Genomic DNA, 19,088 nt, shown 5'->3' with positions numbered 1-19,088 from the left:
GGGCCCAGCGCCGCCGCCCGCCAGCTCCCAGGGCCTGGCCGGGTCCGGCGCCGGTGCTCTCGGGGTGGACTCCCGGACCTCCGCGTTCTCCCGCCCGGCGATGGCCCTGCTCGGATACTTCTTATTCCTCTACGGCCTGAAGCAGGCGCTGGGCAGCTACCCGATCTGGTGGTGAGTGAGTCTCCTTCGCGTCCGCCTGGGTCTCGGAGGTCCCCTCGGGCAGGGCCCCGCGGTGGCCCGGAGCCCGCGCCCTGCCCCTCCGGCTCCGCGGGCGCGGGCGGCTTGTTTTCCTTGGCGGCCACTTTCGACCTGTTGGGGCCGGGGCTGGGACGCGGGTGTCGGAGCTTCCGGGGACTTTGGCGTCCCGGGCTTGGTGGGGCCCGCCGGCGTCGGAAGGGGCGCAGCGCCTGGGCAGAGGCGGGAACGCTGTCCGCAGAGACGGCATGAACAGCCAGGCAGCCTGAGGCCAGAAGCCAGGAGGGCGAGCGGGTGCACCTCCCCAAGGACCGTGTCGCACGCACACACGCGCACACCTCGACACAAAGTGGGTGAGACGAGCCCGAGCCGCTTGCGGCGGGCGGTTGCGTAAAGACAGCAGGACCCGCCGGGAGTGGCGGCCACTGGGGCCAGCGCCAGCCCTGCCGCCTCCCGGCTCTGTGTGTGCGCACAGGGAGGGTGTCCCGAGGGGCCTCTGCTCGCAGCCTTGGGCCCGGAGGGAGGGCGAGGAGGCTCCGAAGTGACGAGGCTGGGGGCCGCGCCCTCCGCCCAGAGCTCGCACACTGCAGGGAGACCCTAGCAAAAAAGAGTTGAAGGTGCCGACCAACCAAGGGCAGGTCCGCAGGGTCTGCTGCACACAGACGGGGTGGGAGTGGGGCGAGGGGGAGTCAGGGCCACCCTCCCCCCGGGTATCTGATTAGGCAGAGGCCCGCCAGCGAAGGTCACGCAGCAGCGGGGTGCCGGGTTGCGCTGGCGGAGTCCGGAGACCTGACGGTGGTGGCTGAGGGGATGCCTGGAGCTGGAGAGAAGGTTCCCCCACACATGCCTGCTGGGGAGTGCGCGCACACATGTGCACACAGACACACACACACACACACACACACACACACACACACACAGGAACCGGCTCCGACGGCTTGCCTGGTATTATAATAATTACACCGAGGGGAAGGGGGGGAACCGAGCCAGCTGAAGTACATCTAATCCGATAATAATTTTTCTCTCCGAGATGGTTCGGGAGCAGGGGCGCCGCGGGTCCCGACGCAGCTGGGCGGGGCGGGGCGGGAGGGGCGGCACAGGCCGGCCCAGGGACCTGGGCGAGGCCCTTCGGGGACCCCGGCGGCCTCACGGCGCACACCGCACCTGCAGCGCCCCGTCGCTCGGAGCGTGGGCTGGGGCGGCGGTGCCTGCGGCCGCGGGGGGGTACAGTCCGAGAGAGCCCCCGGCCGCGCTCCGGCGCAGGCTTCTAATTAGACTCTGCCGCCGCCGCATTCCTGGGCGCAGGAGGAAGCTCCCTTCGCCCCTGCCGCTGCTCCCAAAGGGAAGAGCCCTGCCACCAGCCTGCTGGCGACCTTCCCCACACCTTGGGATCTGTGTCCTGTTGGCCCTGAGGCTCCCTGGCCTTGACACCCCCCACACGCATACACACACAGGTGTGCTCCTCTTCGCACCTGGGCTAGGTGTGTTCCATCTGAATGGGCCGGCACATGCTCCAGTGGACTGGGTGCAGCCCCGCATTTTCCAGGCAGGTGGGGAGGAGCCCTTGCACTCAGCAATTCACCCAATCCCTGTTTGGCCCCAGAGAGAAGGGGTGCCATGGAAACCCCCCTCAGTGATTCTGCTTCCTAACGAGAGGCCCCTGTAGCACACACCAGCTCAGGGGTGCACTGGGGGCGGCTGGTTTGGCCTCCTGTCTGGCCGCAGACCAGCTGGACAGGAGGGAGCCATCTCTGCACCGACTGCAGGCGGAATGGCGAGGAGGGCACACATGGAAAGGCTCCGCTTCAACAGCATCCAGCAAGGGAAAGCCTTCCTGTGTTCACATCCTACCTGGCGGAGCTTACCCTGGAGGCTCCTCCTTTCCCTGCCCTCCTCCCCGTGGCGCTGAGGGTCTCATCTTTATAACTTCTCACCTTCACGCCCAGCCTCCCTAATTGGTTGTGGTGTTTCATCCTCTCTCCCCCACGAAGCTATGCCCCCCCCCTCTGCACACCTTGCATATAAAAGTGAAAGTAACGGGGGCTTTCTCACCTGCGGGAAGGATGAGGAAACAGCCCAAATCGGGAGTAATTAGGCTTTTGATGTTGGTGTGGCTCCTGGTGGGAGGGTGGAGGGGGAGGAGGAGCCAGCGCTCCTGGCAGCTGCCCTGCAGGAATCCCAAGGGCCACCCGCTCCCCAGCACTCGCGGAAACATCCCTCACCCGCGGTGCCGGGGCAGGTCCCAGCCCAGCCTCAGGGACATGCAGACACAGTCCCAACACCTGATGCTGAGAGTGTGTCTCTGGGCTCCTCTGGGCAGGACCAGGGGGACTGCAGAGAAGGGAGCAGAGCCTTGACAGAGCTGCACACTGCAGGCTCCTCCTCCCCTGGGACACCAGGATGCTCAGAGTTAGAACTGCAGGAGGGCCCTGCAGATGCTGGATGGCTTCAGTGTCGAGGGGACGCGCAGAGCACTCAGTAGGTGCCAGCGCCCCATGGTGCACTCTGGGCTCCCTCAGCCTGTGTCCCCGAGTCTGGGCAGAGGGTGTCTTGTAACTCCCTGGGCCCAGCCTGCCCTTGCTGCTGACCCCACACCCTCTCTGCCCTGGAGTTATAGCCCCAGTGGCCAGCGACCACCTGGTTCTCCCCAGCACAGCAAGCTCTCCAGCACAGAGGCTGGGCCCTGGAGCAGACAACACGGGGACTGGCCCAAAATGTACCCCAGTGAGGCCCCCCCAGGTTCTTCCTCAGAGGGCCTTCTCGCTCCACCCACCAATGTCCCCCATGCACTTGCTGGCGGCAGACTCCCAACTGGAAGGAGCTCTGGCCCCAGGAGGGCCTGCTCAGCAGCCAATGCCTCCACCTTCCAGAGCCTTCTCTCTGCCTGGCCCTCCCCCCATACCGCCCCTCTGGCCCCCACCTGGGTCTCCTTGTGCCCGCGGTTTGTGGGGTGCAGGTGCACCTCAAGTTCAGGTAGGTGGCTGGCCAGGGGCATTCTGGGGGTGCCCCTGAGGCACCAGCCTCAAGGGGGCAAAGAGGAGGGGTGAGGGGTTACCTGTGTCAGGTGAGTGGGACCTGAGGGCTGAACTTCACAGGCAGCAGGGCCCACGGACAAGACGCCCTTCCTGAGCTGCCCTGTCTCTGGTGAATCTGCACCCCTGCACCCCTCCCCAGGGTGGCCCTGCCCATCACTGCTCCAGTCTCCCTGCTCCTTCTGCCTGCCTCTCGGTCTCCATCTGCTGCCCTAAGGCTGCTAAGGACAGTAGCAAGGCCCTAAGACCAGAGGACTCCAGACAGCAGGTTGACCCCTCTGGTGTTGTAGGATCTCAGGGTGCTGGGGACAGCGTCCCTCCACACGGCCACCAGTGGCATCCTCGTATCCAGGGCCATGGGTCAAAGATACATGGTCAGAGCACCTGTTCTAGAGAGCCACCGGGTGGGCACACTTCACCTCCTGCCCCTGCAGGGCACCACACATGAGTCTCCCCAGCCTCCAGCACCCCCAACCTGGCTGCCCCCCACTCAGGACCGGCTCTCCCAGGCTGTGTCCCCACACCTTACTGGGCTCACCTTTTAATAAGATGATTTTCTGTCGTATTTGCATAAACCTGCTAGCATCCTTTGTGGTGGGGCAGGAGGACTGGGCGGCAACACAATGGGGGTGGAAATGGTCTTAGAGTATAAAGTGGTATAAAATGTATAAAAAGTATAAAATGTGGTAAAGCCACATTTCCTGAGGTGGGTCCTGTGTGCAGGCCTCCCTCTGCTGGCTGCAGGGGTCCCTGGGGGCGCTGCCACCATCCTGCGGGTGCAACCCAGGACCAGTCACAGTGGCCTCCAGGCCAGAGCCATCCGGATGGTTGTCCGTGAAGAAATGACAGAAGTTGAAAGGCCACTTGGGGACAACATGCCAGTTGTGCTTTCTTTTGCTCTATTTTTTATGCAGGATTTTATGTACTCTGTAATAAGGGATAGGAAAATTTAAAAAAACCCAAAACCCAAGTTGTTAGGTCAAGCTGCACCTTCATCGACCAGGAAGCCCAAGTGAGGGACATCTCCCTGGACTGGCACCCCTCCGCGAGTGACTGCCCACACCGGCAGGTGCACACTCTGCAGCTGCCCCCTCCCCCCCCAAGCCTGGTCAAAGGATCGAGAAGCCTCAGGAGGCAGGGTGGGTCCTGGGCCAGCTTCCCAGAGATGACAGTAGTGCCCACACGATGCCAAGAGGGGATGAGCTGCCCATCACGGGAAGCAGGTGCGCAGGCCCCAGAAGGCACAGGATGCAGAGGCCCCAGGGCCCTGAGCCCCTGTTTGCAGAGCCAGCAGAAGGGCGGTGCCCACATACCCGCTGTGAAGCCCCACACAGTCTCTGGGCTCAGTCCCTCCCCTGCTCCACCCTTCAGCCCACAGCTGCCCAGGAAGATTCCCATCCTGGACCCAGCGAATGAATGAATGAACGAATGAATGAGCGAGTGAGTGATGGAATCTTTCCCGCGAGAAACAGAAACCCCCCGGGGGGACAAAAGGACACTGCCGGGCGTTCCCATACCCGCTAGCTGAGCTCCCAGCTCTGGGCCCCAGTCCCCAGGACATACTGGGCAGCGCTGCCTCGGTCTCCCTCCCGGCCTCCCCAGGTGACACCCTGAAGGTGTCTCGCACTTTGGTGCTTCCACATTCCTTCCCTGACAAAACGTGCCGCTGCCGCCCAGGGAAGCGGGCAAATGCATGGCCGCGGGCATAGGAGCCTCTGCCCGCCTGCCAGGACTTGCTCAAAGTATGTGTCAGTAATCCTGGCTCAGCCGGCGGGGCAGCAGGGGTGCAGGGGGGTGTGCTGCGGGCAGGGAGGGATGGCCCGGCGCAGACCGGGGCAGCAGGGGCAGGGGCCAGGGGGCCCCGGGCCCTCCCCGGACCCCACCCCATGGAGAGAGAGAAAAGCAGCCCCAGAGGCCCAGGCAGGTGGGCCCCCAGGGAGGACAGAGCCCCCGTCTGCTGGGCGGCCCTCAGCTCCCAGGACCACCGACCAGCCACGTAGCCATGGATCCGGCCTGTGAATGGAACCGGGTGTCTCAGTGACACCCGGCACATGGTCCCCAGGGGGAGAGCCAGGGGCCCAGCAAGCCCTCCTCTGCAGACACCCAGCGGAGCGCTATGCTCACTCTGTGCCCTCGGATGACAGGAGGTGGCCTTGCCCCTCGGCCTCGCCCTCACCAGTGGTCTAGATGTGAAAGGACAAGCTGGAGTAGAGCCAGGCTTCTGCATGGCCCAGAGGAGGCAGCTAGCAGGGCTGGAGTGGTGGCTGCAGGTGAAGGCCAGGCACACGTGGACCCACTCGGCCAGCACTCAGCTCCCCCAGCCCCGGGAGCCTCGGTACAGGGTGGCTGGAGGCTGGGGAGGTGGAGGCCAGCAAGGAGGTAAAGCATGAAGTCTCCCAGGCCCAGCCAAACCCCCCAAGAACCCCTCTCTCTGACACCTGCCCCCGACACAGGGGCCCCAGTGAAGGCAGTACGGTGCCCACAGCCCATGGGCGGGCGCCCCACACATGCTGAGATTTGTTTTGCCCCCTGCCCCATCGCGCCATCATGGCGAAGCCCCGGCGGATGACGGCCGCCAGCCCAGGCTGGGGCCTGGGCCTTCCTCCCTGCGTGTCCCAGCCAGCGCCCGCTCCACCCTGAGCAGGAGGGCCTGGCCAGGTGCCCACCCACTGACACCATGCACTCCCTGGGAGGGGAAAACCATTAGCGCTGGCGGGCGATGGGCAGGGCTCACTGGCCTCAGCCACAGGCCGGGACCGGAGTCCAGGGCCACTGTCCACACAGCACGCTCCCCTCCCCATGGCTCGTGTCACCCACCTTCCCAGGGGTCACAGAGGTGCCGTGCAGAGGTGTCGTGTTGTGCTTGCACTTTACCTCCACAGCACGTCTTCTAGAAGTTGGGGGCTGTCTCCCAGACCTGGGGAGACCACCATCACCTGCTCCTGGACGTTGGCCCCTCTGCCGTGTGGTCAGCCAGCAGGGGTCTTGGAGCTGGGTCCGGGTACAGGCTCAGAGCGAGACAGGGTGCTGGGTCAGGGTGCATTCATGAGGGACGCCCTAGCTTTGAGGGGCCTTCAGGTCGCGGGCATGACATCCAGCCGGGCAGCAGGGTGTGGGCGCCCTCTGGGATGGCACCCTGCCTGCGGAAATACAGTGAATTCCTCGAGGGGTGAATCACGGCGCCAGGTGCAAGGTAACGGAAGTGGGTACAGCAGGAGTGCGGCGGCCTTGCCCCCCCAGACCCGCAGGCCCATCAGCCTTCCCTGGAGCCAGCAGGGTCACAGCCTCACCCTCACCCAGACAGATGGGCACCACGGCCCCAGCACTGCGGGAGGAAGCGGCCCACTTGTCCCTGTGTGCACACCTGTCAGCTGTGAGGCTGAGGGGACAACCAGGAGTGAACCCCAGCCCAAACCCTGTGGCCACCACACGGCATGGGCTTCTGAGTGTCCATGAGGCCTGGTCCACGTGGTCCCTCTAGGCACCCTCTCACAGGTTAGGGAGTGGGCGGCCCCATGCAGCATCACTCTTCCCTCCCCGTTGGGGTGTCTGTGGGGAGAATGTGTGGTGCAAGGGCCTTAGTGCAGCTGGCCAGGGGCAGATGCAGACCACCCCGCTCCCTGTTGTCCCTCGATGACTGTCCAGCAATGGACATGGATCTGTATGGGGCCCGGGACACCTTTGGCACTCAGGATCCCGAGTGTGGGCCATGTGACCCTCAGACAGGCGTTGGAGCCCCCAATTTGTGTGGGAGTCCTGACCTGCATGGGGACAGGGTGGGAAGGTGGTCCCATGGTGGACATGGGGTCCCCGTAGGAAAAACAGGAGGCCAGCGCCCTCTCTGTGTCCCTAATCCATGAGGGTCTCGAGGCGGTGGCTGCCTGCCTGCCAGGGGACTCACTGGACCACACATTCACCAGCACCTCGATCGTGGGGCGTCCAGCCTCCAGACCAGTGAGAAACAACGATGTGCTGTGCAGACCACCCGCGGCACCTGTGCCGTGGGGCCTGCTGGGGCAGTGCACGCTGGCTGAGACGCCTGTCCCCATGCTATGTTGTACGCACACTACTCCCTATGTGTAAAGAGCAGGAGAGTATAGGAGGGGGCAAGCCAGAGGCCCTTCTGACATAAGAACACGTGGACACCAGCCAGGTGTCTTCATCAGAGCGGGGGTCCTGGTCCAGACATCCAGGGCACCATCCCCAAGGTCGTGCGAGTTTGCAGGAGTCCTGTAGGGCCAGTTGAGCCCGGGGCCGCCCAGGTGACTGGGTGGGGCCGCCGGGGGCCTGGGCAGGAGAAGCGGCCAGCCTGGGATCAAGGGACAACTGGCATGAGGCACAGAGAGAGACAGGAGGGAACAAATGCCCAAGTGGTTGGGCAATGGGGGCACCCTGCTCGACCCGCCACTGCTGGGCAAGGCTCTGTCCCTGGGACCCAGAGGCCTGGCCGGCCAGCGTGGACAACATATCTGTCTTTCCTGCTTCCCACGCAGCCTGACTGCACTGCCTCAGACGGCTCCAACCTGTTAGCTCAGGCCCAGCAGGCCGCAGGTCTGGGTGGCTCACCAGGGCCCCTCGGATCCACAGTTGCCAGCCTGGGACACAGAGTTCGACCTCTTCCACAGTCAGGTCTGAGTCCTTACCCATGGGGGACCCAGTCCTCTCGTTCATGCTGTGCCGACGGTGGCCGACAGGGTGGTGCTCTGCTCCTGGGGGAGCACAGCATCCCCGCACAGGACCAGCAGCAGCTCCGGACGCCCCATGTGTCCCATGTCTGCTCCCAGGCGGAGGCCATGCTTCGAAGGTGAACGGGCAGTTGGACGGGCAGTTGGCAGGCATCGGTGACCCTGATGCACGCAGGGCCTGTCATCGGGCCTCCTGGGGCAGTCACCATCGGGGCCTGGCAGGGATGCTGCCTTCCCCAGGCACAGAGCCACATGTCCCCTCCTGGAAGCTTCTGAGCAGCCTGGATGCACCAGGCACCCCCCACCCCGTCATTTGTACCGACCGTGGACAGCAGTGGAGCCAGGCACCTGGGGCATGGCAGCAGTCAGGTTTCTGAGTCCATGTCCCAGGGAGGGTGCCCTCTTGTCAGATGGCAGCCAGGCACCCATCACCACCTCTGCGGCTCCTGGTTTGCACTCTGCACCCACTGCCATCCTTCTTTGCTGGTGAGGACATACCTACTAACGCCCTCCGCACCACAGTACCCACCTGTCACACTCACGTCCTACATGCAGACCACGCTGACCTCGCACCACAAGCAGCCTGATGTTGCCATCTTCCCAGAGGACCCAGGAGCCCGCCCTGTACTACATGCTCTTGCTTTTTATGTGTTTGGAGTGCTCGGGGCGACGCAGGGCATGGAGATGATGGTGCCGTCCCCCCGTGGGCACTGCCTCCAGTTCCCAGGGAGACCCTGGGACAGGCCAGGGCAACCTCATTCCCCAGTCCCTGGAGGCAACCACAGGCCTTTTGCAGCCACTGCTCAGCCTGCAGCTCCTCCCACCCTGGATGTGGCCCTGGCCTCACCCTGCACCCCCACTTCCTCCCAGAAGGCTGTGTTTCCTGAGTGCTGATAGATTGGGATGTCTACCTTCTCTTTAGGAATTTGAGTCCTGGGCGTGTGGGGGAGTCATGCACGGCCCATTAGGGTTCCCCCAGCGTGAGGTTATACCGCAGCGATTCCATACACCGACATACCACCACACAACGCCGCAATCTGCTTAGTAAGCGCCCACTAAACTACTTTGTGTGATTACTTTTTCACAAGCCCTTCTTACCTTTGCAGCCAAGCCCCACCCAATGCCCCCACAAGCCCCCTCACCCTGTCCTCACGCGTCATGCTGGCCCCTGCCCTGTGGGATAGGAAGCCCTGGTGGGCCACCATCCTCAAACAGGGTCTGTAGCACCCTCGGCTCTGGGACACAGGTCTGTGGAAGCAGCTCCAGGGGCATGGTCAGGGGCATGGGCATGGGCGTGGGGTCGGGACAGGGTTAGGGGAACCCAGCCAGGGTTGGTGGAGGCCAGAACAGCTGGACCGGCATCTGGGCTGGCTCCCTGGCCCCAGGGTACAGCGCGCCAGGGCTTGCCCAGGTGGAGGGCTGGGGCGGGCGGGCAGGAGCTGACTCAGCTCCCCGGAACCAGGGGCTGCCAGAATCGGTGAGTGTGGAAGTCCCCGCTCTGCTTCCCCACAGCCAAGCGCGGCCTGGGGGGCAGCTGCTGTTCCCCCTCTGACCTGTGAGGGAGGAGGGGGGTGGGCCTCCGGGGCAGTGCAGGGGCTCTAGGGGGCCCCTTGTCCTCCTTTGCCCACCCCCGCCCGCCCCACAGTGAGTCCCCGCAGTGAGTTCCTCAGGTTGCCCGACCTGTGTCTGAATCAAGTGCTGCCTTTCTTTTCTGCTCATCCTAAGTCTCCAAGGGAAAGGAAGAAGGGGTCAAGGTCCTTGTGATGAACACCCCCCCACATCCCGTGCTAGAGCAGGGCTGTGATACCAGGGGCACTGGAGGGAGCCCTCCACCCCCGGGTCACCGGGAGGCAGGCCCCTGGGAAGCACCTTGAAGGGAGCCCCCAACCCTCACCCCTGCTGCCCACCCCCAGGAGCCAGGAACCCCCAGAAGTGCTCACCCCCAGGGCCCTGATGGGACCCCCACCCCGTGTTTCCCCCAGAGGGAGTCTCGCCATCGACATGGATGCAAGCCCCCTGGCGGGAACATTGTTTGCCCTCAGTTTATCCACCATGCATGGCTGTCCCACGGCCCAGCAGCGCCCACCTCATCCTCTCATCTCATCTCAGGTGTCACTGCGCTGAGCCCCGGGGCTGGTGCGTCAAGAACTAGAGCCCCATGCTTGCTTGAAAGCACGTCCCCCGTGGTCCAAGCATCAGTGGGTGTCCTGGCTCCTGGGGTGGAGGAGCCCGAGCCCCACGCAGCCGCACCTGCGGTGACCTGCTAACTGTGGGTCCCCAGCCTCGCCCCACCCGTGGCCTCCAAGGCACCTCTCCTGGGGCTCCTGGGTGCTGGGAGGTGCACAGATCCCAACCAGCCTGGTCCCCACAGTCGCCTCGCTGACCTAGTGTGGCCTCCGGGACTGGCCACATCAGCCCTTTCTCGGGAGGCAGAAAGGGGCCTGATGAATGACCAGCCAGGCCACCCAGGGGGAAGCAGGGGCGAACTCCTGTACAGGGAGGCCACAGAAGCTGCAGAAAGATCCGGAACCAGCATCCACCCTGCCGCAGCTCCTGCTCTGTGATCTGCCCAGCCGTGTTCTCACCTGGCCCCCTGGCTACTTGCTTCTCAGGGACCCTGCCACTGGGTCCCTCCGCTCATTAGCGTGTTGGAGTCACCCCAGCCCGTTCTGCTGCCAGTTCCAGGCTGCGTCGGCGGGCAGGCCACCTGGACTGGCAGGAAGAGGCTGCACAGGCAGCACAGGTGACGACATTGTGAAGGACAGCCCGGGTTCATGGGTCCTCTGTGCAAGCTGCAGCTGGAATTCTATTGGGGGTGCAGGGGGTGGGTCCCCCCACATGGCCCAACCGCCTCCCCCGTCCTCTCTGCCCCCTCCCAGCCAGGCCCATCTCCTCAGCCTGGATGCCTCACTTCCACACACTGGCTGTGCGGCCCCTAAGGCCAGAGAACCCTGGTGTGGGTCTGCATGTACCCCTCAGCCCATGTAACCCACAGGCCCAGCATCCCTCCCGCCCTGCCTGCCTGTTCTGTCCACTGCGAAGCTCATGGCCATGGTCAGTGCCCAGGTCCCCATGGGGGCAGCCCCGTGCTCTCCACTCAGAGCTGTCCATGAAGGCCCGGGGAGGAGCTCTAGGCCCACACCCTAGAGAGCAAGACTACACAGGGAGGTGGGGAAGGGGGTGGCGTTTCTGGAAACTTCGGTGCTCATGGACTGCAGGGTGGGTGGGGAAGTGTGGGGAGGCTCAGGCCTGGCCCAGCGCCTGGCACTCAGTAGGGTCCACAGGGGGTGAGCCCACAGGAGTGAGCCAGCACCCCCTCGCAGGTCACGCGGGACTGGGGAGGCCTCCGGTATGTGATGCCAGGCTCATCGTGGCACCCGGGTGACAACAGACAGTACCTGAGGGCAGCGCACCAAGTAAGGATTCAGATGGTGGTGCTTGAAAGTAGGAGCCCCAGGCACGGCACATGGTGTGCAGGTGTGCATGGTCAGGGACGCAGGGCCTGCGCACGGCAAGGCAGCAAGGTCGGGCTTGGGCCTGTAAGGCGCTGATGCTGTGGCAAACACACAGGTTTTAATTGTTCAGGGATGTTCCCGATGAAACAGAGCAGGAGGGGAGGGGTGGACACAGTGCCCTGCCCAGGAAGGGCCCCAGGGCCATGGGGCTGTGGTGCAGGCGGACAAAGGCTGTGTCCATGGGGAGACAGCTGGGGGTGTGGGTGTGCAGGGGGCTGGGGCAGCCACTCAGGGCTGTGGCATGTGCGGGGAAGAGCACACAGTCCAGGTGCTCTCGGCCCAGCAACAAGGAAGCAGATCTGGTGCTGAAGGGCTGGGCCTCCAGCCTCAGGGCAGGGCAGCCTGGAAGATCTTGGCGGGGGGGTGGGGGGGTGGGGGGTGGGTGTGAGCATCTGCTGTGCGCTTCCAAAGGGCAGGTTGACGGTGGTTCCCCATTCCCATGGTCCCAGCACAGCCCCACGGAACTGGGTCAGACTCCAGGAAGGACTTACCTAAGGTCGCTGTCCTAATGCAGGTGTGTGGGCTGCTGAGGGACATGGAGGCCTCTGTCCCGTCTTCCCCCAGGTGCTCAGCCGCCCAGGGCAAGCCAAAGAGCCTCTGGGGCTCCACTGAGGTGTCCACAAAGCCGCCTGGACTCAGTTTCTCCCCCCAAACAAAAGAGACACAGGCCCTCTTGCCTGAAGTTTCCCAGACAAGGCCCCCAAGTGAGCAGGAACTATCCTGGTGGGCGTGGGCTGCTCTGGATCTGCACCCCAGGCCCCGGACACAGCACACCCAGCAGCCCCAGGATGGAGAGAGACGGGCTCCTGGGTTGGAAGGGGGAACATGTGTGAGACTGAGCACATGTGCACTGGGAGGGGCGTCCATGGAGGGGGGCAGGACCCACTGTCACCCTGGGCACCAGGTGGGGGCATCCATGGGGGGGCAGGACCCACTGTCACCCGGGGACCCAGCAGGTGTTACAGAGTGTCACTACCTGGTTGTAGAAGCTCGTTGCTGCCTGTCCCCAACGGGAACTGGCAGGTCTTTCTCTGAAATCAAAGTGTGATCACATCAGTAAAATAGATGCCGTTTGGTGGGTGTGGACACGTACACGTGTGTGTAGCCAACTCTGCCTCCATCATGGACCATGTTGGTCACCCCAGACCAGAGGAGTCCAGGAGAACTTCCCACGGGGATGGGAAGGTCCCACATCTAACCATCTGGCTCGGTAGCCACGGCCGTCTTGGCAGGTGACACCAGAAAATCAAATTTCTCTTGTTTTGTTTTTTCACCTAATTGAAGTCTCCCAGGCTTGTGGGGAGTGGGAGCCATGGCTGGGGGAGGGGGTGTTCCCTCAGTGCCTTCACACAGCAGGTCTTCCAACACAATTCAGGAGGAGCCCCCACCGTGCTGTGTCCCCCCATGACTGCGCGAGGCTGAGGTGCACCTGCCCCCCCAGCAACGTGGTGCCCTCATTCCCCAGCAGGTGCAAGCACCAGCTCCTCACCTGTGCTCCTGGGGTGCAGCCTCAGGTGGCTGTGGCCTGACGGCAGAGCTGGGAATGTCCGTGGGCACCCAGACGGTGGGCGTGTGGCTCTCTGTTGCTTGAACAGTTGATGGCAGCTGAGAGCTCAGGGGGATTTTCACACCCTGTGGATCAGCCCTGCTGTGCCCTTTCTGGCCCATGGCAGGCACCTCATCTTCCTCCAAGCAGCCCCCTGGCTAACCCATCCATCCCGAGCCTGCAGGTTCTGTTCCCTGCGTTTCCGAAGCTCCACCCTATACCCACCGTTTCCCTGGCTGGTTTCACGCCCCTTCCCCGGGTGCATCTCCAAGTTCGGTGTTGTCCTGGCATCAAGCAGGGACCCGCTTCCTTCCAGGGGGTCATGATTGCGGTAGCGTCCGCAAAGGAAAGAGCCGCGGGCACTCTGAGGAGGGCGGGCACAGGGCCGCCCCCTCACTGGGCCTCCCCCCACCCCAGGTCCCTGGCCGTCGGGCCCCAGTACTCATCCCTGGGCACTCAGCCCATCCTGTGCGCCAGCATCCCAGGCCTGGTACCCAAGCAGCTGCGCTTCTGCCGGAACTACGTGGAGATCATGCCCAGCGTGGCGGACGGCATGAAGATCAGCATCCAGGAGTGCCAGCACCAGTTCCGCGGGCGCCGCTGGAACTGCACCACAGTCAACAACAGCCTGGCCATCTTCGGCCCTGTGCTGGACAAAGGTACGCGAGACACCCTGCTCGGCCCTCGCTGCACATGGGGAGCGGGGGCAGGTGCTGCGGCCCAGGGGCTCCCCACTCTAAGGCAGGAGCTGCCTGTCTCCATCCAGCTCAGCATGTCCCCTGCGCTCACCTGGGAGTGGCCCGTGCAGCCGTGGGCAGGGCGCAAAGAGCTCATTCTAGGGATGTCTCCACGCCCACTGTTGTGGGGTCTCCTGGGGCGCCAGCGAGACAGCTCCTTGCACACATTCCTCCTGCTTCCCCTTCATGGAGGGGACATGGTACCGTCCAAGGGATGAGGGATGAGAGTAACCATCCCAGAGCACCCACAGGGGCTGGGCCTTCGGAGCGTCTCAGAGGAAATACAAAAAATAATGTTTTTTAAACACAGGGAGGGGAGGAGGAGAGGAGAGGGCAGAAGCCCTCTGGGGAAGTCACCCAGGGCCCTGGGGCAGGGGCTTATCTTAGGAAGGAGTAGAAGACAGGGCTGGGCGTCGGTTCACTTTTGGTGACGAGCACATTTTCACCAAAGATAGTGCTTTGCACCATAATGACCATGTGCTGGTATCCCAACGTGTGCAAATCAGAGGGCAGCCGGCTCCGCGCCCCACAGGTCTGGCCACAGATGCTGTGCTCAGCGAGAACGCGGGGATGTGGGCTGTGCACTCTGGTGGCTGGGCCCCACCGAGGGCGCTGAGGGAGCACAGCCCCTTTCACCCAGCCTGATGCCTTCTAGGTTGATTAATGCATGTGCAGCATCGTCAGCACCTCGCACCCCCACACACACACATGAATAATATTCCAGGGTGTGCTTGGACCACCAGTGGCTGGTATGCAGTGTCAGTGGGCACCGGGTCATTCCCACCTGGCGGCTGTGGTCAGCGGTGCTGTGCTGCTGTGGCCTTTGGCGAACGATTCTCACCTGAATACCTGTTTTCATATCCTTGGGGTATATTCTTCATGGTGAATTGTTCCGTATAAAATTTTGGGAACCCCACTCTGCCGTGCATGGCTGGCACCATCTTATGCCCTGACAGCAATCCTAAGGGTTCCCGGCTCTCCACACCCTCACCACCACCTTACTTCTGCCTCTTTCCTTCTCACCCCAGTGGGCACTAAATGGTACCTCGTTGTGGTTCTTATTCACGTGTCCAATGGCTGGTGATGTCAAGTGCCTTTTCCTGAGCTGGCTGGTCATCCGTACTTCTTTGGAGAAGCGTCTATTCAAGGTCTTTGCCCAATTTTTTAAAAAATACTTACTTACTTATTTAAGAGAGAGAGAGAGAGAGAGAGAGCTTGTATGGGGAGGGGCCAGGGGAGAGGCAGAGTTGGAGAGAATGTCAAGCAGAGTCACTGAGCACCAAGCCTGACTTGAGCTCTATCCCAGGACCCTGAGGTCGTGATCTGAGCCAAGACCAGGAGTCAGATGCCCCATCAACTGCTCTACCCAGGCACTCTTGCCCAGTTCCTAATTGGGATGCTTGTCTTTTTGTTGTTGAGTTCTCAAAGCTCTTTACATATTCTAGACACTGAGTTCTTATCAGCTCCGTGATCTGCAAATATTTTCTTATGGTGGTCTTTTCCTTATTGTGACAGTGTCCCGGAATGCACAAGAGCCTTAGATTTTGGTGAAGTCCAATTTATCTATTGAAATGTCATTTTAAAGTAAGCATTGTCTCATCTGTTACAAAGATTTACACCTATGTTATCCTTTACGAGTTTTATAATTTGACCTTTCACCTTTAATCCTTGGTCCATGGCGTATAAATGCTTGTGTACAGTGTGAGGGAGGGGTCCAACTTTGTTCTTTTGCATGTGGAAATCCGGTTATTCCAGGGCCATCTGTTGTTGGACAGATAGTTTCCCCCTCCTGGCGTGTCCCCTTGTCAAAAATCAGCTGGCTGTGGATGTGTGGATTTATTTCTTGACTCTCCGTTTCATTCATTCCTTTGGTCTACATGCCTGTCCTCTTGCCATTTCCACACTGGTTTGATGGACGTAGGTCTGTAGTATGTTATGAAGTCAGGAAATGCAAATCAAATCCTCCATTCTGTTTTTCTTTTACAGGATCATCTGGGGTCCCTTGAATTTTAGGGTCAACTTCTCCAGGTCTGCAAAAAAGGCTTTGAGACTTTCATGGGCACTACATCCGGCCTGTAGATTTTTTTGGGGGGGGAGGGTATTGCCATTTTAAGACTATTAAGCCTCCTAATCTCTGAACATGAGATAACATTCTCTTTATTTAGGTCTTCCCTGGTTTCTTCCAGCTACATTTTGTTCAGTGCATAAGCCTTGCACTTCCCTCGTGGACGCGTTCCTAAGTTTTTTTTTTTTTTTTATCCTTTTTGATGTTACTATAAATGAAACTGTTATATTATTTTCCATTTTGGACTGTCCATTGCTACTGTATAAAATATGACTAATGTCTGTGTTTTGATCATGAATCCTGCAACTTTGGTTAATATTTTGGTAGCTCTGAGAGGGTTTCTTGCAAGTTTCTTAGGATTTTCCATGTATAGGACCATGTAACCTATGAATGGTGACTCTACTTCTTCCTGTGCAGTTAGCCTACCTTTGATTTCTTTTTGCCTACTTGCTCTACCCCTTCCAGCACCATGCTGCACAGAAGGGGTGAGAGTGGGCATCCTTGTTCCGGGTCTCAGGGAGAAACACTTCAGTCTTTCACCATCAAGTGAGAGGTCAGCTGTGGGTTTTCCATAACTGCCCTTTATCAGGTTGAGGAAATTCACTTCTAGTCTTCATCTGTTGAGCTGTTGTATCACAAAACGGTGTTGGATTATACCAAATGCTTTTTCTGCCCCAATTAAGATGCCCATGAGGTTTTGTTCCTTCGTTCTCTTAATGTGATGTGGTGTTATTGGTTGATTTTCCTCCACTGAAGCACCCGTGCATTCTTAGGATAAATCCCCATTGGTCATGGTCAATAATCCCTTTAACATGCTGGAGGATTTGGTGTGTGAGTATTTTGTTAGGGATTTCTGTGTCAATATTTACAAGGGGCATGGGTCCGCGGTTCTCTTTCCCTGCAGTAGTGTCTTTGTCTGGCTCTGGGATCAGGGCAACACGGGCCTCAGGGAATGAGTTAGGAAATGTCCCCTGCTTTCCTGCCTTTTGTAAGAGCTTGAGAAGTGTCGGTGTGGATTCTTTTTAATTGTTTGGTGGAATTCACCAGCGAAGCTTTGCTTTCTTGGAAGGCTTTACATTACTGATCCAATCTCATTCCTGGTTATAGGTCTGCTCAGATGTTCTATTTCTTCTTAAGTCAGTTCTGGTATGTATGTGTGTCTAGGAAGGCATCCATCTCATCCAAGTCAATGGTTCACTTTGAAAGGATAGTCTTGCCAGAGGTAGAATTCTTGGTTGACAGTGTTTTCCTTCAGTATGTGAAACATATCATCCCACTGCCTTCTGACTCTAGTTTCTGATGAGAAATTGGTGGTTAATCTCATGCAGAACCCTTCATATGTGACAAGATGCTCCTCTCTTGCTGCTTTAGAGATTCTCTTTCTTTGTCTCTGTATTTTGATAGTCAATTAAAATATATCTCAGTGTGGATCTCTCTATGTTGATCCAACTTGAAGTTCATTGAGTTTCCTGGAAATACTGGTTCAAGTCCTTCATCAAATTTGGGACTTCTTGGCTGTTGTCTCTTCAAATATTTTTTCTGTCCCTTTCTCTCTATCCTCCCCTGGGACTCCTGCAATACAATGTTTGTTGCTACAGTGGATAGTGTCCAACAGGTCTGTTCAATTTTCTTCATCCTTTTTTCTTTCTGCTCCTCAGATTGCATAATTGCAATAGAACTGTCTTCAAGGTCACTGATTCTTTCCCCTGCCTACTCAGCTATGCTGTTGAAAACCTCTAGCAAATATCCTGCTTCAAGTAACCATACTTGTCAGCACCACAATTTCTATTTGGTTGTTTTTGTAATTTCTATCTCTTTACCAATATTCTCTCTTTGTTGAGACTTTGTTCTCCTGGTTTCTTTTATCCCTTTGGGCATATTTAGGACATTGATTCAGAGTCTTTGTCTGGTATATCCAATATTTGTGCTTCCTTGGGATACTTGCTGTTAATTTCCCTTTTCTGTGAATGGCCCACACTTTCTTGTGTCTTTGCATGCCTTGTAATTTTTTGTTGGAATCTGCACCTTTTGATTATTATAAGATGGTTACTCAGAGAATCAAATTCTTTCCCCTCCTTGGAGTTTGGTGTGCTTACTGTGGATTGTAGTTGCTTGTTTATTCAGTGACTTGTCTTTACTTTGTGGTCAGCTAGTGGTTTGGCAAAAAATTTTCCTTAATGTCTTGGAGGAAAAAAGAAAAGAAAACAAAGCAAAGGAAGAAGACTCCTCTGGTTTTTGCAGATTGGCTGTGTTGTGCTGGCTTTCAACATGAGCTCATCTGCTCACAGCCCCGTCTTAGCCCTCGCTGCCTGCCTGTACTGAGCCTGAAGATCAGCTGTGAGTGAAAGCTTATGGTCCCTCCTTAACCCCATGTTATACCCTTGGTGTGCACATAGCTTTAGCTCTCTTGGTACACAGGAGCTCTTCAAACACTTCCTTCCCCAAGGCAGTTATCCCCAGCACTTTCCCCCCAGGTGGTCACTATGTCTGTTGTCCACCGCAACTGTAATTTTTTGCCCCACATGGCAGGAGCTCATCAATCTGATTTTCAGTGTTTTCCAGGAGTACTGCTTGGCCACTGTTCCACCTGAGAGAATTCTGAGGTAGGCATCAGTTTTTCAGGGAACCCCCAGACAGGCCAAATAGACAAAATTCTTGAGGAACAACATCCACTCTGCTTCTTCTGGAACCAGCCACCCATGTGGGAACAATGCACACTGCTGCCTCCAGTGTTCCCTGTGCCAGGGAGGGTGGTGCTGTGACCAAGTGAAAGTGCCTCAAAGCTCTCTCACATTGTCAGAGACACTTTTGTCTTGATTCAGCATTTGCTTGATTGCTAAAAACCTTGAACTCCTTTCCAGGGCTCTGACAGTTTCTGCTCCATTCTTTCCATATTTCTGTGGAGGGAGGGGCCCTTGGAGCTCCTCACTCTGATGTTTTGCTGATGCCATTCCATACCCCCTTTTCCAAACTGGCCTCAGAGGCCATACAGTGCCACGTTCTGTTAGTGGAGGCACTTATGAAGGTCCACTTGGGTTCTGAGGTCGGAGACCGAGACCCATGCCTCAGTGGCATGTAGAGGTCCCTAGGGAGATAAGAATGAAGGATGGAACATGCAGTGGTGTAGTTGCCTCTGGAATGAAGAGGAAGGAAGGACAAGCAATGCTGGGAGGAAGCTACACTGGGCCCAGAAACCACTGGTGTGCGTGGAGGGGAGGACAACTGAGGGGGGCCCTGAGCAGGCAACCAAGCATTGCATGGAGGGTTGGTGGTGCCAGATTGCATTTGTTCAAGGTCCTGAGGCTCCCTTACT

At 59.0% G+C, this 19,088-nt stretch overlaps 1 protein-coding gene across 1 annotated transcript in view; it reads left to right on the top strand.

Annotated features, from left to right (window-relative positions):
* WNT3A (Wnt family member 3A) overlaps positions 1-19,088 on the top strand; it is a 48,057-nt gene continuing 28,969 nt past the window's right edge. The window contains exons 1-2 of the mRNA XM_038556358.1: positions 1-171; positions 13,391-13,632. Coding sequence (XP_038412286.1) covers positions 101-171; positions 13,391-13,632 — 313 coding nt within the window. The 5' untranslated portion in view covers positions 1-100. The remainder of the gene's footprint in view (positions 172-13,390; positions 13,633-19,088) is intronic.

This window comes from Canis lupus, chromosome 14 (genome assembly GCF_011100685.1).
Source record: "Canis lupus familiaris isolate Mischka breed German Shepherd chromosome 14, alternate assembly UU_Cfam_GSD_1.0, whole genome shotgun sequence".
Lineage (NCBI taxonomy): Eukaryota > Metazoa > Chordata > Mammalia > Carnivora > Canidae > Canis > Canis lupus.
This window is presented reverse-complemented; position numbering and strand designations above follow the sequence as displayed.